A 25,691-nucleotide genomic window follows, 5' to 3' on the forward strand; every position below is an offset into this window, starting at 1 on the left:
TAACTTAGAATATTTTGGAATAATATATTTATATAACCCAAATATGGAAGAATGAACCCTTAAATAGATAATCAAATTAAACAACAACCCGTTAAATGTTGTTATATCATTTGGTAAATAAATTTACTGAACATTTTGATAACTCTAGTACTATTAATTTTATTTTATTTTATATATAAGTTTAGATTGATTAGCGTTAGATTAAATAGATAACATTTATTATTTATGAATTTATAAACTAATAAAGTAAATTTGATTCTATATATAATTAGCATTGAATGGATATATTAAAAAAATATATATTTTCTTTAAAAAAAAATGTTAGGGGTCCATCGCCTCGAGCCCATGAGTAGTTCCATCACTAAGGGTAACAAATAAATGTATCGATTATATATTAAATACCATATATCAATATTAAATTAGAGTAATAATGTTAGAAATAATAACTGAATATATTGATATGTGTATCAAATATCATGTATTAAAATTTTATTAGTTAATATATTATTATAATCTAATTAAGATGAATGAACCTCAAAAAATTAATATAATTAAATATAAGTTAATTAAATATTGGCATGTAACACCAATATACATCTTAAAAAGTCTATTTGATATTTCTAAAAATATTCAATCTTTTATTCCAATTACCATGTGATACTTTTTTGTTTTTCTCATTTTTTTGAATAAAAAAAATGGGACATCACTGTTATATTATTGTCTTAAAAATTCATTGCACTTTTTAAGCAAATTAAAAACAATTACATTACTTTAGTCAAACGTGTGATGAAATTAAGGATACCACTAAGTAGTTCATATACATGTGAATTTTCAAAAGTTGAAAAGATATTACATGTAATCATTATGCCATATAGTCTAAAGTAAGGTTTTAAAAATTCAAATTTTTCTCGAAATTTCTATTTTTTTAAAAGGTTGAAATAAAATTTAAATTTCAAATGAAAATGGATAGAATTTTCATAATATTTATTAAAATTTCTAAAATTTTACCAAAATTTTCATGGAAATATCTATCAAAATATTCACATCAAATATTTAACAATTTGGTTAAAAAATCCATAATATCCATCGCAATTTTAAAAATTTTCATGAAAAGTTTGAAAATATCTATGAAATTTTTTTAAAATTTTTTATTAAAAAAATTCAAAAATATTATTGATTTCTAGTAAATTATTTTACCAAATTAACTTTAGTGATAAATTTTTTTTTTCCTTTTGATTGTCTTTTAAGTATTTAATGATATAAATAAAATGGAGTGAATCGAATTCAATAACTTTGATTAGTTCTATTCATTGATAAAATGTATATATATAAACTTCCTATACATTTTGTACAAGATAGATCATTCGATTCCATAATTACAAGTTAATAATTGATTATATAAGAATGAAAAATAATATTATAAAATAATAATATGAAAATACAATATTATGTAGAATCAGTAGTGATAGCATTTAAATTAATAATATTAAGCAAATAAAAAAAATGATAGAATATATTATATTAAACATTAAGGACAACTATATTTAATATAAGATTTTTATAGTTGACATATTAATAATTACATGAAAAATTATTAAGAAGATATATTTTTTAATAATTACTTTTTACATTTCATATATAAAAAAAGAGAACGAAAAAGAGACCAATAATTTTTAATTATTTAAGAGTTCTATAAATATTGAGATAATAGTTATGAAATATAATGTAATTGTAATGATTATTTTATCTTTTAATAAATAATTTATCAAATATATACTTTTTTTATCTATTTTTATCAATAATAGTTTATTTATAATTGCTATCATTTACTATAAATTAAATTGATTAACAGAAATGTAATATTTATTCAATATTTTTATAATTTTTAAATCAATTTAACAATTGATTGTTTAAATAAACTAATACTAAAGTTTCAACAAAAAAAATTTTTTTTTAAAATAAATTTTCATTATTTTTTGTGAATTGTTATTAATATTTGATATTTTTCAATATTTTTATGAAAATTTTTATATTTTGAACCTTCGATATTTTCACTGATATCGAAATTTTGTACCTTAGTCTAAAAAAACTTTCAATAATTATTATGTAATATAAATTGCATAATTTATAAGGGTAAATTACATAAAACTTCTCTTTTTGGTTTCTGTTATTTTCAAATACACCACTTGTTTTGTAAAATTTACACATACTTTTGGAGTTTGAATTTTCCTTCGTAAACTCTTTTCCTATGGCCAAACTTAAAGTTGGTGGTCAACAAGCTTTAATTTTATATAATGACAAAGCTACCTTTAACATAAATAATAAAGCGAAAAATTCAATGGGATTTGTTTAAGATTCCCTTAAATTAACATATATAAATAAACAAATTTAGATTTTATTTTGTCAAGGCATTTTATATTTTATTTTCATTTTTTGGCAAGTAAATTTATTTATGAAATAACTTCTAAATAGATAAAATAATTAGTACTTTTTTACTTTTCATATTTTACATGGAGGGTATTTTCATCATTATAAAAAAGTGAACCATGATCACAATTTTCAAAATTTGACCAAATAAATGGAAGTATGTGAAAGAAAATTAAAACTGTAAGAGGAGTATGTTCAATTTTAAAAAAACAGAGGGTATATATGAAAAAACTTGAAATTGAAGAAAGAATTTGCGTAATTTACTCTAATCTCTATAATTATATGCATAATTTTAAAATAAAAAAAAGTTTTAAATCATTCATAGTCCAATTATATAAATTTTTTTCCCCCTCAAAAGAGAACTATTCCTTTTATGTTTCAATACAGGGTAGGGGACAAATGTTATTGAGACGATTATTATGATTTTGACTCAACCTAAGCATTAGTTTATCACAAAATCTTTTGGATTTTATAAAAAAAAAATAAAAATGCTAGACATCAATTTTTGTTTTTAATCAAATTCATTTACTAAAAATGATATGGCATATAATTTTATCATGTTCATTTTCCATAGATTTAGGGTACAATTTTTTGTCAACCACCAATCTTATGCCATATTTTTTTGGTAAATAAATTTGATGCCTTCAACATTACTGTTTATGTAAAATGGATGAAAACATTACTTTTAAAAGCCAAGTTATGCTTTTGAAAAAAAAGTTACCATATTATTCAATTATTATATTAACCTTAATTTTTTTATGTATCAATTATATAATATAAAAAAAACATAAAATATTTCACAACCACTTTACTTTTAACTTTTTTATTATTTAATTCTACAAATTATTAAAAAATGATTATCATGGAAATAATAGTTATGTTATTTTTATTATGTTTTGTGTTCTTTTTCTCTTAAAAGTAATCAATTAGTAATTATATCTTGGATAGCCATGTTTTATTAATCTATTTTTAATTCTAAATTGTATAAGGAATTAGTAATTATTAATGAGTAATGAAATTGTTTCCAAATTAATATTTGATTGTATGGTTTAATTCTAACCGGTAGATTTAGGGGGTGTATTCAATTAAGATTTTAATGGATTTTTAAAAAGTTAATATGTTTGATGGAATTCATAGATTTTAATGGATTTATATAGATTTCACATGAATTTTATCAGAATCCTATATGGAGTTTGTAGGACTTATATTATAGACTTTAACAGATTTTTATGGAATTCTAATGATTTTTAAATTTTTTTATATAATTTATTTTACTGTTTTGGTGAATGATATAATTTATTTTAGTAAAACAACCATACTATAAGCAGATTTTTTATTTTTATTTTTATTTATTTATTTTTATCATACCATTAGCATTGTTGAATATTTATGATATCGGACAAATTAACAAATATTAATAAATAGGTAAACACCATATACATGAATATTAAATTTAATAATATAATCCTTGAAATATTTTTAAAAAATGAAAAATAAAAAAACAACAACATTGATAAGATGAATTAAAATAAAATTAGATAAATATATCAAATAATCTTGTATCATCTCTATTATTTATTATTATATGCAAAATTTGATTTAAAAAAAAAAAAAAACTCATTGCTCATTACTTTGATTTCTTGAGTTTTGGGCATCTATTCACATATTTGAAGCAATTGTAGTTCTCCATTCATTATCATTCTCTCGTTGTTGCTCTTGACTTTCAAACAGCTCCTCAAAATTATTTTCTTCAATTTCTTGTGTTAATAACGGTGATGGAGATTCATCATTTGACTCTATCCGAAACTCATTAGAGCGATATTCTTTGTGATGAAAGTTGTGCAATCCTGCACAAGCTAAAACTAGCTCTGTTTGTGTCTTAAACGGAAATGGAGGTGCGGACTTAAAAATTATGAATCTAGATTTAAATATACTAAATATCCTCTCAATTACATTTCTTAATGAAGAGTGACGTAGATTGAACAATTCAGCTGCAGTTTCGGAGTGACGGTCTGAACCAGAAAAATCTTGCAAATGATATCGAACCCCTAGAAATGGAGCTAAAAATTGTCAATGATTTGGAAATCCACAATCCACCAGAAAATATTTACCTAAAAATATAAGATATTAATAATTAATTCATAAACATTATTTTTGTAAAAATTAGTACATATTGAAGAATATGTATATATATATAATAAAATAATATATACCTTGTGGTACTTTAAGTCCATTCCTCCTTGATAAAACATCATGTAGCAATTTTGAATCATGAGCTGAACCCTCCCATCCACTGAGTACGTATATGAACTTTAAATCAAAGTTACAAGCTGCTAATACGTTTTGTGAAAATTTTCCATGGCAATTACGGTAGCTACTTACATCGCGACCATTTATTGTTGCTGGTATATGTGTGCCATCAATAGCTCCAATATAATCCTAAAAGAAATAATAAAATTTATAATTAACATAAACCATAAGGAGTTAGAATAATAATTACAACACTAATAATAACAAACCTATTACAATAATTATAATTATTACCAAAAAAATAAATAGGTAAAACATCCATTACTTACCTTGAATTAAGGGTAAAATCTTGTATGTTCTTTTATTTTACTTGGCACTGTAGATTTTGGTTTAACCATCATATCTGGTGCTATTGTGTTCAAGGTCCTCAAAACTTTATTGAAGTTTTTGCTCATTGTGAAATGTGATCGACTAAATGTTTCATGAGTCATACGATAGCGAGAATTTTGACCTACGATAAGTAAAAATGTTGCAAGCATTTCTTCAATGCAAATGAATCTTGTATCCTGCAAATGTGTTTTTTCTCTAAAAATTTGATATAGCTTCACAAATACATCAAGATACATCCTATATAATAGTTGAAACTGTTGAGGATCTTCTTTCAATACTTTATGAATATAATTATACCCCTTAGGAGTGATTGGTCGTCGAGGTGTGGACGTTCAATATATCCGTCACATATGCTAATCATTAGTGCATTTAATACCTCAAGTATTGCTTGTATTGCCAACAATATTAATTTAATGGTTTCATAAAATTCTCCATCTTCTTGTATATCTCTTTCTCCTACTTCTTCTCTTTCCATTTTCTCTATTGATCTAAATCATAACATCAAATATTATTAGAAAAATATAAAGTGAAATAAAAATAATAATATCATGAAGGGGGAAAAACCTCTTTAATGAAAAATTCAATTCAGTACAAACTAAAAAATAAAGCAAAGAAAAAAAAATTTACTTAAACAAACTAGAGAAAAATATACCAAAACTAAAAACCTATTTCATAAAATAGTTAATAATATCCAAATAGCTAAAAATATATATTTTAACACTCATTCCATATTAAATGATATCCATTGTGAGTGCTCTTCAGGTAACATCTTTAAGAATGCATCTTTGACTCCCGTTTTCTGAATCAACGCAAGAGCTTTATAGCGACCATGATTATCTAAATTTGGAGTCTCTTTAATAGCATTCCAAATATCATTCTTCTTCTCTTTTTCACTAATTTTCTTTTCCCTTCTCTCCATTAGGCTACACATTCCTCGAATTTTAGTGGCAATTTTTTCAATTGAATGCAAACCATGAGAAAGTTTTTCTAGAAGATCAACTCGGGTAGCATTCTGATCAAATGAACAAGTATTCCCTTCATATTCACTTCTAGTTCATTTTCTTTGAACAATATTTTCCATGCGAGCTTCTAAATTTGCATCGAACTCTAACATTGATGGTTTATTATGTCTAGGTGAAGGTGCTTGGTATGATGGATTGAGTTGAGTTTGCACATATATCTCGTTAATCTCATCATATACATAGTCATCTATCTTAACATGTGTACTTTCATCTTGTCCATAAATTCTAGCATCTATATCATCTTCTAATCCAATAGAGTTTTTTCCAATAGCAGTTCTATTCCCAACAACAATTTTCAAATCCTCAAAGTCAGCAAAAATGTCTGTTCGAAGGTATTTCTGGTTTGGATGAACTGACAAATATAAAAATAAAAAAATTAATATAACATTATGTGAGCATATAAAAATACTAAAAAATATATAAGATATAATATAAATTACATTCTTATGAAAATTTATAATCTCACCTTAAAGTAATTATTCCATATTTCATCTGTAGCAATGAATCTTTGTATGGCTGGATCCCATCCAAAACCAGAGTTCAAATGCATAAGTTGAGAAAATGTTTGATAACGCGTTTTAAACCATTTCAATCGACTCTGATACTGAGTATAATTCTTATTACACCCAAGTGCTTCATTAAGTTTAGGAAGTATCTTGTTTTCCACAGTTAGTTTGCTAAATACACCATTACTGTCACGCCATCCACAATTAGCAACATCAACAATCAATTCCAACAACATATTACTTTGTTGTGAGATCCATGTGTTATATGCAGTTTTACCTTTTTGTTGTGAATCTCCCATTGTAATAATGAATATCTCAATATAAAAACCATGAATAGTTGCAACTCATGTTTATATATATATATATATATATATATATATATTATAAATTAAGCATAAAATAAACAAGATCAAGATCTTCACATTCCAACTCAAACTAATCCAAACCATCATCAAAAGTATACAAGGAAGTTAGCTCAACTAATCAAGATTCGATATTTCAAAGTGAGAAATTAAACACACCCAAAATCAAAACATAATATCAATATTTATGTAGAGGAGGAGTCAATATATGAGATAAATTATCCACCATATCTCTGGGAAATTTTATCAAATATATTTTATGCGTATGTATATATATATATATATTAGCAGCCACAGGTATATATTGTTGATTGCATGAAGCAGTGGATAAACTTAGTTCTGTTAAGAGCTTTTTGACTAACTTTTTTTCATTTTAACATGGGACATGGACATCCTTCAAGAAATAATCAAAGCATCCAATAACATCTGTTAGCTAGGTACGAAGTAATCCAGTCTAAACAGCAGCAAAAACACCCAAATGCCTTTTGCTTGTTGGAGATAATAATATCAACCTTGCCAGGCAACTAAATCAAAATACAAACCCAACTCCAATACAAACATCACGACTATATACACATGGAAAACATCTTGACCAAGAACATAGAGATTGATGATAATTTGATTCTCCTAGACAAACAAAGCTATATCAAACATAGGCAATGGGAAGCTACATTTGCATGCATACATGGTGAACATATTCTACTATACATTTTCTTCCTAAAAAAATCCATAATCCTCACGAAAAAGTACAATAATTACAAGAATTTTCCCAGGCAATCTCTCTATGGCTTGCATATGCTAGTTAAGAACAACCAACTACCTAGTAGCTAGTCAAAGCATGAAACAAGAAATCTAAATTTAAATAATTAACATAAAATATAGTGAACATGTATATATTAGTTACAACTAATTAATAATATTTAAAAAAAATTCCATGAATAAAACAAGAATTTTATTAATTAAAAATTACAAAGACTCCATACTCCTGAACTTCAAGACATCTTAGGTCCACACTCCCAAACTTTAAAACATCTTAGGTCCACACTCCCAAACTTTAAAACAAGGTATTAGCGTAGTCCACACTCCCATACTTCCAAACAGCTCAACATACTTTATCAAATTGGAGAAAGTTGAGCAGAAAAGGTTACCAAAGACCAAAAGAACAACACTCTTTTAATCGGACACCCAAACTTTTCACCAATCGGAACCTGAGAAATGTTGTAAAGAACAATGTACTTTGAATAACCTAATTCCCTGTTTGAATCCTAAGGCTACAAGCTGTGTATGTGTATATATATATATATATATCTGTAAATACATAGGAGTTTATCATTAGAGCTCATGGAACTAAAAACCTTGCGTTACTCCACATTGTCTTATTTACAATTTCATTTTGGATTATACAAAGAACTAAGCACTGAGCGGCAACTTTCATATCATTGGAACCATTTATTTGTTATTTCTCCATTCCCAATATTATATTCCTCTCTCTCCCAATATTCCCCATTAACTATATATTGATGGAACCCATTCATTACAAAAAAGCAACATCTCAAATGGAGATAACAGATTTAAGGGAAATTTCACAAAAAGAATTAAACAACAACATAAATATCATATGGCACGGCACCAGTTATTTATTAAGCCTTAAAAATTAGAAATAGCTTGTTAGAAGCCATATGAACACTAGTATTTATGGAACCATCCTCATCCTTACTAGGAGAAGTCCTAATGTATAATTTATTCTTTGTTGAAGAATATCAAACAAGATGCAATCCAAGTGTGAGATATAAATCATCAATTTTGTTTCAATTTCATAAATGATATCTTTTATAAACAGAGTGTCTCAAGATGCTAGCATGGTGTTATATTTTCACAATTCTCTTATTTTACTTGGCATTGTAGATTTTGGTTTAACCATCATATCTGGTGTTATTGTGTTCAAGGCCCTCAAAACTTTATTGAAGTTTTTGCTCATTGTGAAATGTGATCGATTAAATGTTTCACGAATCATACGATAGCAAGAATTTTGACCTACGATAAGTAAAAATGTTGCAAGCATTTCTTCAATGCAAATGAATCTTGTATCCTGCAAATGTGTTTTTTCTCTAATAATTTGACATAACTTCAAAAATACATCAGGATACATCCTATATAATTATTGAAAATATTGAGGATCTTCTTATGAAAATTTATAATCTCACCTTAAATTAATTATCCCATATTTCATCTGTGGTAGTGAATCTTTGTGTGGCTGCATCCCATCCAAAACCAGAGTTGAAACGCATAAGTTGAGAAAATGTTTGATAACGCGTTTTAAACCATTTCAATCGACTCTGATACTGAATATAATTCTTATTACACCCAAGTGCTTCATTAAGCTTAAGAAGTATCTTGCTTTCCACAGTTAGTTTGCTAAATACACCATTACTATCACGCCATCCACGATTAGCAGCATCAACCATTAGTTCCAATAACATATTACTTTCTTGTGAGGTCCATGTGTTATATGTAGTTTTACCTTTTCGTTGTGAATCTCCCATTATAATAATGAATATCTAAATATAAAGCCCATGAATAGTTGCAACTCATGTTTATATATATATATATATATATTATAAATTAAGCATATAATAAACAAGATCAAGATCTTCACATTTCAACTCAAACTAATCCAAACACCCATAAAAAGTATACAAGGAAGTTAGCTCAACTAATCAAGATTCTATATTTCAAAGTGGGAAATTAAAAACACCCAAAAATCAAAACATAATATTGATATTTATGTAGAGGAGGAGTCAATATATGAAATAAATTATCTTACCATATCTCTGGGAAATTTTATCAAATATATTTTATGTGTGTGCATATATATATATATATATTGGCAGCCACACGTATATATTGTTAATTGCATGAAGCAGTGGATAAATTTAGTTCTGTTAAAAGCTTTTTGACTAACTTTTTTTCATTTTAACATGGGACATGGGCATCCTTCAAGAAATAATCAAAGCATCCAATAACATCTGTTAGCTAGGTATGAAGTAATCCAATCTAAACAGCAACAAAAACACCCAAATGCCTTTTGGTTGTTGGAGATAATAGTATCAACCTTGCCAGGCAACTAAATCAAAATATGTAACCCATTCCAATACAAACATCACGACTATATGCACATGGAAAACATCTTGACCAAGAACATAGAGATTGATGATAATTTGATTCTCATAGACAAACAAAGCTATATCAAACATAGGCAATGGGAAGCTATATTTGCATGCATACATGGTGAACATATTCTACTATACATTTTCTTCCTAAAAAAATCAATAATCCTCATGAAAAAGTACAATAATTACAAGAATTTTCCCTAGGCGATCTCTCTATGGCTTGCATATGCTAATTAAGAACAACCAACTACCTAGTAGCTAGTCAGAGCATGAAACAAGAGATCTAATTTAAATAATTAACCTAAAATATAGTGAACATGTATATATTAGTTACAACTAATTAATAATATTAAAAAAAATTTCCATGAATAAAACAAGAATTTTATTAATCAAAAATTACAAAGACTCCATACTCCCGAACTTCAAAACATCTTAGGTCCACACTCCCATACTTTAAAACATCGTATTAGCATAGTCCACAATCCCATACTTCCAAACAGCTCAACATACTTTATCAAATTGGAGAAAGCTAAGCAGAAAAGGTTACCAGAGACCAAAAGAACACCACTCTTTTAATCGGACACCCAAACTTTTCACCAATCGGAACCTGAGAAATGTTATAGAGAACAATGTACTTTGAATAACCTAATTCCCTATCTGAATCCTAAGGCTACAAGCTGTGTATGTATATATATATATATATATATAAATATAAATACATAGGAGTTTATCATTAGAGCTCATGGAACTAAAAACCTCATGTTACTCCACATTGTCTTATTTACAATTTTATTTTGGATTATACAAAGTACTACGCAACTAAGCCGCAACTTTCATATCATTGGACCCATTTATTTGTTATTTCTCCATTCCCACTATTATATTCCTCTCTCTCCCAATATTCCCCATTAACTATATATTGATGGAACCCATTCATTACAAAAAAGCAACATCTCAAATGGACATAATAAATTTAAGGGAAATTTCACAAAAAGAATTAAACAGCAACATAAATATCATCTGGCACGGCACCAGTTATTTATTAAGCCTTAAAAATTAGAAATAGCTTCTTAGAAGCCATATGAACACTAGTATTTATGGAGCCATCCTCATCCTTACTAGGAGAAGTCCTAATATATAATTTATTCTTTGTTTAAGAATGTCGAACAAGATGCAATCCAAGTGTGAGATATAAATCATAAATTTTGTTTCAATTTCATATATGATATCTTTTATAAACAGAGTGTCTCAAAATGCTAGCATGGTGTTATCATAAGATCTTTAATGATTTGCTATTTTGCAATATTTCAGAAATTGTTGGTATGCAAAAATAGTATTATAAGATACTAAAGATAATTGATTTTCAATATCAACAATATTCATATTCATGTACGTTCTCTAGAAAGTTGAGAACTTTATTTTTGTTCTTTCTTGCATAATATCAATTAATAGTAGAATTGTATATTTTGAACTAGGGTTCTGTTTTTGAGAAATATGATTTTTTTTTATTTTTTATTTTTTGCTTAAGAGAAATATGATTAATAATGAAGAGTTTTTAGAATGCAATTTTTTCTTTTTGTGGTTTTGTTTTCTAAAAGGTTCTAGAGTTGATGTTATAATAGATATGGAATATAAAGGCACAATAAACTTTGATTCTGATTCAAATGCAGAATATAGTAAAATATTTTTCCTGTTCATATTCTTCTTACATAGCAACAGCCAAATAATGAATCCTGCCGGGTTGGAGGTTTCCTATAATCTTTTTTTTTTCTATGTGTTTTATATATATTTAAGGAGTCAAATCAAACTTTTATATATGTAATATTAAATAAAATTAAATCAATTACTTTTTGTTTTGACGTGGGTTGAAGGCTTCCTACAGGCTTTCTACAGTTATGTTTCTGCATAGGCATCCTACATAGGCTTTCTGCAGTTATGTTTCTACATAGGCTACCCACATATGTCCAAGAAGTCGAATCAAATTTTTATATATATTATATTAAAAAATAAAGTTAAACTAATTTCTTTTCTTTTATTCTTTTTTATGTTTTCCGAAGAACAACAATCTAACACACACAAAGCATAAAGAAAAAAAAGAAAAATTTGAATCATACTCAGAAGTAAGGAAGCAAGTGGAGAGAGCCCACAGGCAAGTCCGTCCATTCTTTGTTCAGTCTCAACACAGTGTCTCCTTCGGTTTTAAAATCTGATGAAATCTATGGGGTGTAAGTTAGATTTGTGAAACCCTTGGGTATTTATATCTAGCATCTTAAAATCCAATCAAATCCATTAATTTGTAAAATCCTTCCAAGTTAATAAATTTTTATAGACTTTTAAAAAATCATAATTGAATACCATTAAATTTATATGGATTATATAGAAATCTGAATTGAAAACTATAAGATTTTAATAGATTCCATATAAATCTTAATCAAATACGTTTAGACTTTCAAAATATTTTAAAATCCATTAAAATCCTAATTGAATACACCCCCCTTAAAGTGTTAACATGGCATATTTTGATAAACTCAAATTGAGATTCTCCAATTCTCTATAAAAGGAAAGAATCATTGTCCAAATAGAACAGGATAGTTTTACACTCACATGTAATCCAAATTGAAGAAAAAAAAATCAAATATAGCTAAATGCCTTCTAAAAGTATAACAAATTCAATCAAATTAACAGAGTAGAAGATTGACAAAAACATATATATATATAGAAATTCAATTCTCATTGTCATCGGTTAAGCAGGCTTTTATAGTTGAGGTGAAAATTATGTAGTCAGCATAGAATACCCAACTACTAATCAACCGCATGAATGTTAAAATCAAATCAACATACCCTTTATGTTCGATCAAGAAAAAGATGTAGAAAGCAAAAAGAAATTTTATTTTCTTATTACTATTTGTTTTTTTGAGAAAATTCCAAGAGGAAGTAACCAGACAAGATGAAGACAGAGCCTAGCTTCTCTATATAAAGAAGCTAGCTTATACATACAGTTGAGTGCTAAAGCCAATCAAACTAAGACAACTGTCAAACTTAAATAACAAACAATACTAACTAATTAACTACTTAACTAACCTAAAACAGATATTAAAATAGTTTGTTCTGTTACAAAATCTGACATGGAGCTGTTGCTGTTGTGGAGGCTGACATGAGGAGCTGCTGCTATTGTGGAAGCTAACATGGAGTTGGTGCTGTATAAGACATTTCAACACCCTCCCTCAAGAAGAGTACTATGTGAGTGTGATATCTTGAACAACTTTGACATCCATAACACATAGCCAGACACTACATGAAGCTTGTTTCTTAAGAAAAGAAAACGTGAAGTTCATAAAGTTTTTGTGATAATATCAGCGGTTTGCTCAAGTGCAAGAATATAAAGAATTTCTAATTCTTTATTCAAAACTTTGTCACGAACAAAGTAAATATCAAGTTCAATATGTCTTGTTCTAGCATGAAAGACTGGATTGAAAGCAAGTGTCGCTGCACTAATATTGTTTAACCAGACAATAGAAAAAGATAATTCAAGTTTCAATTCAGAAGCTAGATGAGTCAACCAGCTAAGCTCACAAGCAATAAGAGCCAAGGCACAAAACTCAACTTCTGGATTAGAACGGGCAATTACAGATTACTTCTTAGAACTCCAACTAACAAGGCTTGGACAACATAACTTGTTGACAGAAAATGCTATCTCAGAATAGGTAATAGTAAGATACTGTAAGGCACCAACAGTACTTCGATATAACTCAGGTTTAAAAAGAATATTCCCATTATATAAAGATAATTGTTTAGATGAGATCATAGGAGTAGAGTAAGCTTTTGTTGTATCCATCTTAGTCTTCACAAGTAAATTTTGAATATATTTTGTCTGTGACATGATCAAGCCACTTTTTGTCCTTTTAATTTCTAAACCAAGAAAGTAAGATAAATCTCCAATATCTTTAACTGAAAATTCTCTATGAAGTTGAGAAATAAGAGTGGTGATGAACTCTAAATTTGAATATGTGATAACAAGATCATCCACATAAACTAGAATGAATACATGAATTGTTGAGGTTTTGAAAATAAAAAGCAAACTGTCTGCCACAAAATTAATGAACCCACATTGAAATAAAGTTGTCTTAAGTTAATCAAACCAAGCCCGAGTAGCTTGCTTGAGACCATATAAGGCTTTATTCACCTTGCAGACATAACCAGGAGATTGAGCACTCACATATCCTTCAAGTTGAGTCATATATATAGATTTTTGGAGATCACCATTTAAAAATGCATATTGAAGTCCAATTGACATATGGGCCGATTATAGGATAAAGCAAGGGTAAGAATTACTCAAATAGTGGTAGGTTTGACCACTGGACTGAAGGTTTCAAAATAAGGAAACCCTGATTTTTTGTGAAAACCTTTGGCCACAAATCTTGTTGTATATCACTGAATAAAACCATTTGCATTAAACTTGACTCGATATATCCATTGTTGCCAATGACATTCATGTTTGAAGAATAAGGAACTAAAATCCATGTATTATTATGTATAAATGTATTAAACTCAGCATCCATAGCACTTTTCCATTCTGGACTTTATAATGCTTCCTTGATTGTACAAGGCTCTAGTATTGAAAAAGCCGAAACTTTATAACCAATTGTTGTATCTAAATCTCCCTTGGTTGAGACATACACCTTGGGCTTTATTATACCACTTTTAGAACAAGTCCGCATAGGGTGTTTATTGTGCTGAACAGGTAAATCAACATATGTGTCAATTTCAGAAGCAATTGAAGACTCTGACTTATGAGGTTGTAATGTACCTGATTGGTTTGTTGTAGAAGTAGTAGTAGACCATTTACTCAACTCATGTAAATTTTTTTGTGACTGTGAAGATGCACCATGAGAAGTTGTTGAAGTAGAATCAAAGAAATTTATAGGAGAAGAAGACCTAGATTGAAAATTGAAAATCTCGTTAGCTAGCTGACCTGTAGAAAGCATCTATGAACCGGTTGAAATCATAGGTATAACATTGAATTTGTATCTTTTTTTAAGATCATCCAAATAATAAAAAAAAAAATATGGACTTTTATCTACCAAGAGACAAGCTATGTCATATATTTACAATAATAATAATAATAATAATAATAATAAATTATAGGATATAAAATGGTTAAAATCCATTTGGAGGCTTGAGAACATCTTCAATCCATTGCACCAAAATAGTACAAAAGTCACATGAAATACTAATTTTTTTCCAACCTATTAAACCATTTTTAACATAAATATATATATATATATATATTCTTTTTATATTCTTTTTTATATACTTTTTATATAAATTTTTTTTATTTCCAACTTTTATCTACTTCATCTATGTTAGTCTTTAAATTTAGTTTGAATATTATGTGATTTTAATTAATATCATTAAAAATTTTAATATTACCATTGTTATATTGTAAATTAACATATTGTATTATTTACATATTAATTTTACTCTTTATAAAATTAAAAACATAGGATGAATGTAAAATTATTATTTTTTAACCAAAAAGTAATTGATTTTTTTTGGGGTAAAAATTATAATTGTTATAATATTAGAGGTTGTTTTTTGTAAATTTAAAAAACTTAAATAAAATTTTTTTAAAAAAAGAAAAGACATAAACAGTAAATTAGTAGATGAACAGTAATACATCAAATTTAATGCATGTTCATCCCCGCTAAAATGGTAAAAGATTTGATGCATCAATTGTACCAAAATTTGTGTATTCGCACCAAACTGGTGGAGGGTTGGAGATGGTCTAAGCTTACCAACCTGCAGTTTCCTGCTTTTAAAATTAGAGATTTACAGTAACTCCAAGCCTTGGGATTGCTGAGCAAAGTGTCTGTCACTCATCCATTTCACCATACAAAATAAAATAAAATAAAATGCAGGGCTAAGTCAAAGTGTTTCTTAACATGTATAATATTTGTAATAAAGAAAATGCAGATTATATTTGTATTGGGGAATCTGGCCCAATACCCTTATTTTGAGAGTTTTAACGAAAAATACCCCTTCTTTTTTAAACATTTTTTATCTACCCATCTTCTTTTCATTATTCCAACCCTACCCTTCTCTCTTACCCATGTCTCACCTATCACATTTCACATCCACTTTCCCTCTTTCTCTTTACTGATAACCCTTCTCATATTTAAGTTCTTTCTTTTGTTGGACTCAAAGGACGATCTCAAAGCTATGGAAGGAGGTTTTATGCTCAATTTCAGGTCCAGCAAATAGGATGAGTGATTTGTCGCTCATAAATGTTCATTTGAAGGTTTCAACAATGAGATAGACATGGCCGTGGGACTAGACCTGGCAATTTAGGTCATGACACGGCGACACGACTCGAAAACGACACGGAATAAATGGGTTTGGGTTTATTATAAATGGGTTTGGATCATAATCGGGTCAACCCGTTTAACACGATTATTAATCGTGTCATTTTCGGATTGACCTATTTAACTCAAAATTGACCCGTTACGACCCATTTATTAAACGTTTTAGTTTCAACCTGACACGATTATACACCTATTACAACCCATTTAAATTTAATTTTAAATTAATATTTTATCACTAATATAATATTTTATAACTAAAAAATATTATAAATTAAAAATTTTATAAAAATAATTTTCTATTACTAATTTTTTAAAAACAAAAAATACATCTTTAATAAAACAAAAACATAAAAATAAAAAAATAAAAAAAAATTTCGGGTTAATAGGTTAATTTTCGGGTTAACTGGTTAATAGGTTAGATTTCGGGTTAATAGGTTAATTTCAGGTTAACGAGTTAATAGGTCAACACGACCCGTTAAAATAATCGTGTTAAACGGGTTGTATCGTGTTGACCTGTTTATAAACAGGTCAGATTAGTGTTTTAGGTACCTGACACGATTAATAAATGGGTTGTGTTCGGGTTAGGCATTTTTGACACGATTATTAAACGGGTTGACACGAACACGAATTGCCAGGTATACGTGGGACAAACAAATAAGAGAAAATAGAATAGATAGAGAGAGAGAAAAGGAGAGCCAAAAAAAAGGAAAAAGAAAGAAAAGAAAACCCATTTCCTAAATTTGCTTCTCTCAATTTTCAATGAACTTTGATAAATCTTTCATTTCATCTCTCTCTCTCTTTCTCTTTCATTTTGCTTTTTCTTCCGTTAATTTTTTATTTTATATATATATATTTTTTGGGCTGTTTTTTTATCTATAACAAACAGTCCATCATACAAAATTATTCAATCTTTCTTTGTGAATTACTTTTGTCTTTATATTTTCTCTATCTGAGAAGTTTTGGCTGTTTGATTTTCATTTCTCACATATTTAAAGCTACCATTTTTTTCATTTTTCCTTATTTTTCTCTCTTTCTTTTTATCTCCTCCAGCTACAAAATTCATAAATTATCTTTATTTTATTAAATTCAAAATTCAATCTGGGTTCGTTGGCTACCTTGGGTTTGTGAAAAATTTTTGAGGTTGTTAAAAAAAAAAAAAATGATGATGAAGATGACGTGGGGGACGAAGGGGTTTCTGTTTGTTTTGAATGGAAATTTTTTTTCGAAGAACGGTGAATAATGGACGTGGGGGAATGTAAAATAAGGATACACAAGTTAATTGTAATTTTATTAAGGATAAAATAGACATTGATGGGTAAAATAAAAAAGATCCAAAAAGTGTTAGTAAATATCTTTAAAGCTTGCAAAATAGGGGCATTGGACCAAAATATTTAGCATACATCAAAACTGCAGTTTTAATCGATTCTATGTGATGTGAACCTGACTTTATATATTTTGGTAGAAAAAATTGGACATATATAATATCTAGTTATTCGTAAAAGTCTAGTTATTCGTAAAAGTCATTTGAATGGAGATTTAGTTGATTAACATAATAGTCAAGTCCTCTATTATTGGTATTTTTTTAAAAAAAACAAAATTGGTCATTATAACACGGTGAAGTTCAAAACTGTCAGTTTACTTAACCCATAATGGGAGAGAAACCAGATTTACACCAAAAAAAAAAAAAAAAAAAAAAAAAAAAAAAATGAAAAATGAAAGTGAAAAAGGAGGTCCATAATATAAAAGATGCTAACATTTTCTTCCAGGAAAAGTTAGCCGTTACATTCCCTCCAAATTCAAATTTCCAATTTTTCTTCGTTTTTTTTCCTTTTTTTTTTTTTTTTTGTTTTTTGAAGTAGTTCCTTAAGAAATCTCTTTTTGCAACAAACGACTCATTCTTTCCTTTACAAAGACGAAACAGTGAGAAGAAGCACATCCAATCCAAGATGGAGAGAAAAACAGCATTGCTTTTCTCAACACCCAAAAGCCATTCTTTCTTTTGTGTACGTATCATTGCTTATATATGTTTGCTCATTTTGATTCCAACAGCTGACCTCACAAAACCCAAAATTCGATCTTTTAACGAAAACCCCTTTTTGAATTCTCACCATCAATTGAATCGCTTATGTCTTTAAGCCCAACTCGTCTCGGCAACAATGGCGGCAGCGGCAGCGGCACCGGAACCTACCAGCTTTACTGGTGCTACCAGTGCCGTAGAGCGGTCAGATTAGCCCCTAACACCAACCCTTCCGAGATCCTTTGCCCTCGTTGCTTCGGCCATTTCCTCTGCGAAATGGATGCAGAAAGGCCCAGTAGGATTGTCGATTTCACCGATTACGATCTCTCTCCGGGAGCTCGATTACTCGAAGCGCTGACCCTAATGCTTGATCCTCGGATAAGGAGAGGCTTATTTGGAGATCCGGAGACGGAACAGGAAACAACCAGTCCGTTGTTCCGGAGGCGACAAACCCAAGAAGGTGCAGATGCTCGGGATCCAGAAGCTCAAATATTTCGAGGAGCACCTCCGCGGTGGAGAAGGCGGCAGCGGCGAAACCGGAGCTTCGACGGGACGAATTGGGTCCGGGAAACCACCATGGAAGAAAATGAAAACCAACCTGGGGCGTGGATTCTACTAAGACCCCTGGATCCTTCTAACCCTTTCTCGCCCATTTTCAGTCGGGAAAATCCCCGAACACCTGGTGTGGATCCCAGAAACTACTTTTTGGGACAGCGTTTGGATGAACTGATCGAGGAACTGACCCAGAACGACAGACCGGGACCGCCTCCGGCACCGGAATCGGCAATTGGTAAGATTCCAACGGTGAAAATCATTGAGGCGCATCTGAAAAATGACTCGCCGCATTGTCCGGTTTGCATGGAGGAGTTCAAGGTGGGTGGTGAGGCAAAAGAATTGCCATGCAAACACATATACCATTATGACTGTATTGTTCCTTGGCTGCGACTTCACAATTCTTGCCCTGTCTGTCGGCACGAGTTGTCGGTGTCGGAAGACGATGCCGGGGAAGATTTGTTGGAATCGGAGTCTTCCAATGACGGTGGTGGTGGAGGAAGAAGGAATCGCCGGTGCCCCAGGTGGCATCAGCGGTTGGGCTCTTTCTGGCCCTTCCGATCAAGGTATCGCCAGCTTAATCCACATTCGCACCCTGATTCCACTCCTTCTCGACCTGGACCTGGTTAGTTTTGATTTGAATTCCATTGTATATTTTTTTATTATTTCCAATTATGGGTGTGTTGCGCAGTGTGGTTTTTTTACAAGTCCTTTTATTCTAGCATTTTTATCAAATACTACTTTATATAAATAAATAAATAATAATAATAATAATAATAATAATAAAACACCACCAACACCTACAGCAAATAAATGCTTGATAAGATGTCATTGGTCAATTCAATCAATTTAATTGATTACGTAGCTTTAATGGTTGAGTATGAAAAATATAAATTCATAAAGGTTTTTAAATAGTTTATAAATTAGATGAATTATAAAAAAGGAAAAATGTCATTGATAATTGGGTCTGAAATTGCTTAGTTCAATTTTCATTTTTAATATGTCAAGCATTAGGCCGATAAGATCTATTGAGAGTCCCATCATTTTCAAATAATAATAATAATAATAATAATAATAATCTTTCAATAAAAACATAAAGCACTTTTTGTTTTGTAAAAACACAAATGTTGGTGTTTCTCCTAAAAGCATTTTATGGCGAAGCACTCCTTCAAATTTTGCCAAACACGTTTGTCAACCGCTTATTTTGTTCTCTCAATTTAGTATTATGAGCTAACTCAAAATAGTTTGTAAGCCGAAGAAAGAAAGTCTTGCAAATAAAAGTTTATGTTTTTTTTTATCATTAAGTTTTAGTTTTTGATATACTCTGAAATGGGTGTTCAACATATATGAATTTTTCATCTAAATTTATTTTGGCTTTTTATTTCAACAGCTGCTAGCTCATGGCGGCATTCTTGCTACATTCTTTAGCACTTTGTATATGGATGACATTTGTATGGACTTTTATGGTTGAAATCTTTGTTAGGACCACTTTAAGATTTTATACTACTATTTCTGGCCTCACTCTTGGGAGGGTTACTGTGGAGATTGATCTTACCGATTTATCATTGAATTATTCGGTATGAACCCTCTTTTCCCTTCCTACAATTCTCTTCCTGTTTTATTACAATGAATTATTATAATTATTAATTTTTCCCTTAATTTAAAAACATGAACCCTTTTTTATTTTTGTGTGTGTGTGTGTGTGTGTGTGTGTGTAACTTGCTTTTTCTGATTTTTCATGCTCTCCTCGTATAAAATTTCAATAAGGTAGGCTAACTATATTTCCATGACTGCGCGTTTTGCAGGAGTGTAGCTGATTCTTCACCTAATCTCGGCCTAAAGCATGCTTGGGAAAACTCAAAAAGGGCGTTCTCAGTGTTCTGAGAGATGCTCTAATTCATGCAAAACACATAAAAAATAAATAAATAACTAAACAAAAAGAAAAAAGAAAGAAAAGTAGATGTTCTTTTATATGCCTATGAAAATGTACAGTACATTATTATGCAATAATTCAAAGTTAGAGAATTATTTGTAATTTCAAGCATACATTGTGTTTCGAAGCAACTGACAATCAACATCTAATCATCAATTGATAATTAGAAAAACCCGAAAATAACACGAAGTTATTCAACTCACCATCCAGAGTTTCTCATGCAATCATAGAAGCTAAAATAGATGACAAATGGATGAGGAGGTAACTAGTAATCAAGCTCACTATCCAGAAAGTTTTTACCAGTAGCATTGAAGTAAATTATAAAGAAAGCCACTTACAAGGTAATTAAACATTGACCAGTATGGAAAATAGTATCAACAATCTAAAAATAATACATCTATCAAATTATATCAATTAAAAATTAGAACATTGAACAGTATATCTCCATACCCTCTCTGCCGCCTTTTTCTTTAAATTTTTTTTTTTTCCTTTTTTTTTTTTCCCCTCCTCACTTGGGGGTGGGAAAGGGAGACCCAATAATACTCATCAAAAACTTTGCCTGGGAGAAGAGTGAATGCCAGCATGAAATCCTTCTGTATATGCAGTGTTCTTGAATGTCATCTACAACAGAGACAATCTCATGCTTGTAAAATCATGCTATTAATTCTTAGAGAAGAAATTCATCAACAAGTGAAGTTAGAAACTCACAGTGGTGCTGTTCAAATCCGAGCTAAGACGGCTTCTGATAATATTAGATACTACAGTTCCCAGCTGTCCTCCATGTTCCTTGATAGTCTCTTCAGTTATCTGTATGACTTCATATCATGGACCCAAGCCTTGTACTGCCAAAATTGAGGGTAAAAAAAGAGAATAATATTCTACTAACCTCTTTAAGCAACAGCTGAGATGTTTTATCCAGTATTGATTCCACAAATGCCTCAACATTTGTTGTAGAGGCAGATGGATTTGCACTTTTGACTGCTTTATCCTTGGCATTTTTCACACTAGAGGATGGCTTTGATGGATTCGCTACATTAGCAAGAGATTTTATAAGCTTCACCCATCCATAGCTAAAATTATTATGTAGATGTTTGACTTGATCAGCTATGTAAAAAAACGAGAATGGTTGATCTGATTGTTTACAAATTGAGTACGTCATTACATTCTTTTTAAGTTGGCAAGTTCAGATCATTTGACCTATTCACCACCCTCAAGTTTATTACCTAAATAGATTTGACAAAACGGTTTTTGATAATGAATTCTTTAACATACAACACCAATTTAGAAATGACCCAAACCCTAAAATCAATACCTTCTAAATTTAACATGGTCAATACCAGTTGGCCACAAGGCCCATCGGCATTATGGTCAGGATCGTAGGATGCATTAGGAATTACTGAATTTTTGTTTCCTAAAAAAATACAGGCAAAAGAGTGGCAATTTTCTGTAAATTGAAATGCATATGGAAATTTGCCAAAAAATTTACCAGTGACTTTAGCGGTGTTGGCACCAGAAGAGGACACAGAGCAGTTTGTTGATGTTGCATTTTCTGAAGGATCAGAGAAAACTGTGCTACTCGTTGGGACAAGAGCAGCAAGATCAGGAGGTTGGTCTTTTCCTACTGAAGGGCTAGCCTGCAAAAATATAATTACATTGTATGAAATAGTCACATATCATTTAAAACTCACCAAAGAAAATCTAAATCACCTCCAAGTCTACATATGTGGGGTCTCTCCCAACAGATTTAAGAAACTTGTCAAGACCAGAGACATTGAGAGCTGGAATAGAAATACAACAAAGGGATCAGGGAGAATCTTTACTTACAAAGTTCTCAGAAAGACAAATAAAGGTAAAAATAATAAACATCATAGAGGTGAAAGAGGTTTCAAATAATGAAGATTGATAAAAGGAAAAGCCATTTGATCAGGTAAATTAAGAGCAAATAAGAATCCATTAATGACGAGCATAAAAATTTCAGCTGAGTATATATACAGGTTGAGATTTGTATAAAACAAATGAAAATATTAATTTCACAGTCAGGAATTTTCCTACTTACAGATTGACATATCATTTGATAGTGGGTGAAAGAAGCAGTATTCCTGACTTTTAAACCCTTGATCCAACAACAGAGCGACGTGTCTTCCAAAAAAAGAAAAATGGATAATAACATGTGAGAACATGAAAGTAGGAAAAAGGCAAAAGGTCAAAGAGATTTTATCACATAAGATGATAACATCAATTCTTCAATGAGCATGAGGAGATTATGCTTCATAATTTTTAATGAATCAAGAAGAAGAAGTCATGAATGAGCTAAAGGGCAGACACCAACGTTATAAATTATTGCATCTAAATAGTAGAACAATAAAAAAAACAAAAAGGTCCAATCACTACAAAAAAGCAAAGAATTTACTTGCAAAACAGATAAAGGAACAAGTTAATTATTTAATAGGCCTGTAAGATTTGCTTGCTACAGCATTATATCTTTTTTTTTTTTTTTTTTAAATGTATTTTTTATATAGTAATAAACATGTATGAAATGGTATCAATCAAAAGAAATTTGGTCTGCTATAGATGCAAGCTACAAGTGCAACTAACGATAATGTATGAAATGTTATATCAAGAGCAGAAATAAATAACACCTGATGCAATAAGCAAGTGAAGATCAATACCTAGCTGATTCATTCACCAAAGCAAATGGTGTGACGCAACCCAGTGGCACCTTGCAGATAAAATTACAAGAAAAGGAATCAGAGGGCAATTTAGATTACTTGTAAGAATTATAAATGCTTATCAGTTGTTTGTCAAAAAAGATATGTCTAAATTGAAAAATCACTCAATTCGTATGATGCATATCACTTAAAGAAGGTGCTACAAGGATGATAACACTCAGGAAGAGAAAGTAGCAACTGATTGCACCTATTTAGATGGAAACCGTAGACAACCGAAAACCACCCTACGCAAATAAGAAAAACCAATTTTAAACCAGAAAATTAAAAAATTAAAAATAAAAATAAAAAAGATCTTGAAAGAATGACAAATTTATGAGGAACAGGTATTATGCTACAATATTCAAATCATATTGACATATAACTTAAAGTTTAGACCCTCCAATGCATTAAATTTTTTACTTGAAGAAAGCAGGTATAGTTATCAGGATATCTGCTGACACGGACATATCATTCTTAGTTTGGTGAAACTGTTAGTTTCAAGCCAAAGTGGATTATAGGCAAACACAGACCTGAAGTACTTCTCCCAATGCTTCTTCAGGAGCCATTCTCAAACCTCCTTTTCCCAATCCCAGTCTTGTTGATAGAACTGCTCAGTTTTGAAGGCACCAATAACTCTTAAAAATATTGAGAAGCATATAAAGATGACCGAAATCCATTTATATGACAGCTAAAACACATATGGTTGACATCTCAAAACTTCGTCTATAATAAAGTGACAATTGGCAAAAAAGCACATACCTTTCAAATCTACTTTCGTATTCACTAAAGCGGAAACAATATATAACCTATTTTTCTTGTCCTACACAGGTAAACAACCATATACATTGGGTTATTGCCATTTGTAAATAAAACAGAAAAGGTAAACATCATAAAAACTATTTTTCAAGAATTAAAATATATTACCTTTAAGAATAAGTTTTTACTAAGTCCACCCCCCAAATCTCCAACATATTTTGCCTGATTGAAACACATAGATTCTTGCCTCAGAATACATAAACACACATTTACATAAAGGAAAGTAGATCCCCCTTATTTTCCATGTTCACTTCAGAGGTTCTTTTACCTGTGCTTCAACAGTCAAAACCACAGGATGCTCATGCTGGGAATAATCAATTTGAAGCTCCTAAAAAGTTCCAATACTATAAGATTAGCATCCAGAAATAAAACACACAGAGTCATTAAGAAAATAAAACCAATTCCACATACTGCAATGCATGTTGATTATTACAGTCTCAATCTTACTATTTTGTACAGTTAGGCTTTCAGAAAAAGCTGAACCAGAGTTCCTACTCCAAAATATATACACATATATATATATATATATATAAAATAGTTCCAATGTAAACATATATGCGTGTGTATATATATATATATAAATACCATGGGCGAAATATCGGTGCTCAACTAAAAACTAGAATTTTCCCACATTGCATGCATCTTATAAAACCATATCTCATCCTAAAATAGTCGGAAATTTCAACCTCGAATGCCCTTGCCTATTGAAGGTTGATCTTAATACAATTTGTGTGTTGCTTATCTCCCATCAAAAACCCATATAAGCCTCAATCATTTTTACCATTTTCATTCAATTCCAAGTGTAAAAACAAAACCATATCTAATAGAAAATTTACAACAATTAAAAGGACAACAAAAAAAATAAAAACCGGATAAATTTATTCAAATTCTACCATCCATGAAAGAAAACGAGAAATTTCCCTGAATGGGAAAGTGTTAAGAGTGGGAGAGAACCTGCAAACGAGCTAACAACTGTTCCTTGGAAAAACCCATATCTCCTTTTCACTGCTAGAAATCGAAAAACAATAGGTCTAAAAGAGTTCTGCGCAGAACAGAGGCAAAAATTCCAAACCAAAATGCTCTTCCAAACTAGAAACGCGTATCGGAGACACATGTGCGACCAGATTAGTTTATGGGCGTGTTAGAACCCAACTTTTGGATCCGATATGTTGGGCC

The 25,691-nt window shown here is 29.9% G+C and overlaps 3 protein-coding genes and 1 pseudogene across 6 annotated transcripts; 1 reads left to right on the top strand and 3 right to left on the bottom strand.

Annotated features, from left to right (window-relative positions):
• Positions 1-4,086: 4,086 nt before the first annotated feature.
• LOC125422921 (uncharacterized) lies at positions 4,087-5,075 on the bottom strand (annotated as a pseudogene).
• A 1,046-nt stretch (positions 5,076-6,121) lies between these two features.
• LOC125422922 (uncharacterized protein At2g29880-like) lies at positions 6,122-6,894 on the bottom strand. Its single transcript, XM_048475632.2, has 2 exons — positions 6,556-6,894; positions 6,122-6,427 (listed from the first exon to the last, which is right to left on the bottom strand). The coding sequence occupies exons 1-2, from the start codon at positions 6,892-6,894 to the stop codon at positions 6,122-6,124; spliced, it is 645 nt and encodes a 214-aa protein (XP_048331589.2).
• Positions 6,895-18,227: 11,333 nt separating this feature from the next.
• Positions 18,228-21,102, top strand: LOC107436000 (E3 ubiquitin-protein ligase RZF1). 4 transcript variants are annotated; one of them, XM_025068172.3, is made up of 3 exons: positions 18,228-19,683; positions 20,554-20,635; positions 20,864-21,102. In XM_025068172.3, the coding sequence occupies exons 1-2, from the start codon at positions 18,615-18,617 to the stop codon at positions 20,625-20,627; spliced, it is 1,143 nt and encodes a 380-aa protein (XP_024923940.3). In that variant the 5' UTR covers positions 18,228-18,614; the 3' UTR covers positions 20,628-20,635; positions 20,864-21,102. The 4 variants fall into 4 exon arrangements, 2 of the variants coding, with proteins under 2 accessions (XP_024923940.3, XP_015903126.3); XR_007241561.2 differs by having other exon boundaries at positions 18,229-19,683; positions 20,449-20,635; XR_007241562.2 differs by having other exon boundaries at positions 18,230-19,683; positions 20,542-20,635.
• Positions 21,103-21,245: 143 nt separating this feature from the next.
• Positions 21,246-25,626, bottom strand: LOC107403246 (uncharacterized). The gene is made up of 12 exons (XM_016010116.4): positions 25,470-25,626; positions 24,784-24,843; positions 24,624-24,677; positions 24,459-24,519; positions 24,230-24,306; positions 23,661-23,710; positions 23,048-23,130; positions 22,699-22,769; positions 22,478-22,625; positions 21,878-22,020; positions 21,700-21,798; positions 21,246-21,612 (listed from the first exon to the last, which is right to left on the bottom strand). The coding sequence occupies exons 1-12, from the start codon at positions 25,506-25,508 to the stop codon at positions 21,538-21,540; spliced, it is 960 nt and encodes a 319-aa protein (XP_015865602.1). The 5' UTR covers positions 25,509-25,626; the 3' UTR covers positions 21,246-21,537.
• Positions 25,627-25,691: the final 65 nt, after the last annotated feature.

Source organism: Ziziphus jujuba, chromosome 5 (genome assembly GCF_031755915.1).
Source record: "Ziziphus jujuba cultivar Dongzao chromosome 5, ASM3175591v1".
Taxonomy (NCBI): Eukaryota; Viridiplantae; Streptophyta; class Magnoliopsida; order Rosales; family Rhamnaceae; genus Ziziphus; species Ziziphus jujuba.

Coding starts and splice junctions, on each gene's coding strand:
- LOC125422922 (XM_048475632.2), bottom strand. CDS start 6,894: ATGGGAGATTCACAACAAAAAGGTAAAACTGCATATAACACATGGATC. Junction 6,428..6,555: donor TATGGAATAATTACTTTAAG/GTGAGATTATAA, acceptor CATCCAAACCAG/AAATACCTTCGAACAGACAT.
- LOC107436000 (XM_025068172.3), top strand. CDS start 18,615: ATGTCTTTAAGCCCAACTCGTCTCGGCAACAATGGCGGCAGCGGCAGC. Junction 19,684..20,553: donor TCCTTCTCGACCTGGACCTG/GTTAGTTTTGAT, acceptor GACCACTTTAAG/ATTTTATACTACTATTTCTG.
- LOC107403246 (XM_016010116.4), bottom strand. CDS start 25,508: ATGGGTTTTTCCAAGGAACAGTTGTTAGCTCGTTTGCAG. Junction 22,770..23,047: donor ATCAAATGATATGTCAATCT/GTAAGTAGGAAA, acceptor TTTCTATTCCAG/CTCTCAATGTCTCTGGTCTT. Junction 22,626..22,698: donor CCACATATGTAGACTTGGAG/GTGATTTAGATT, acceptor ATATTTTTGCAG/GCTAGCCCTTCAGTAGGAAA.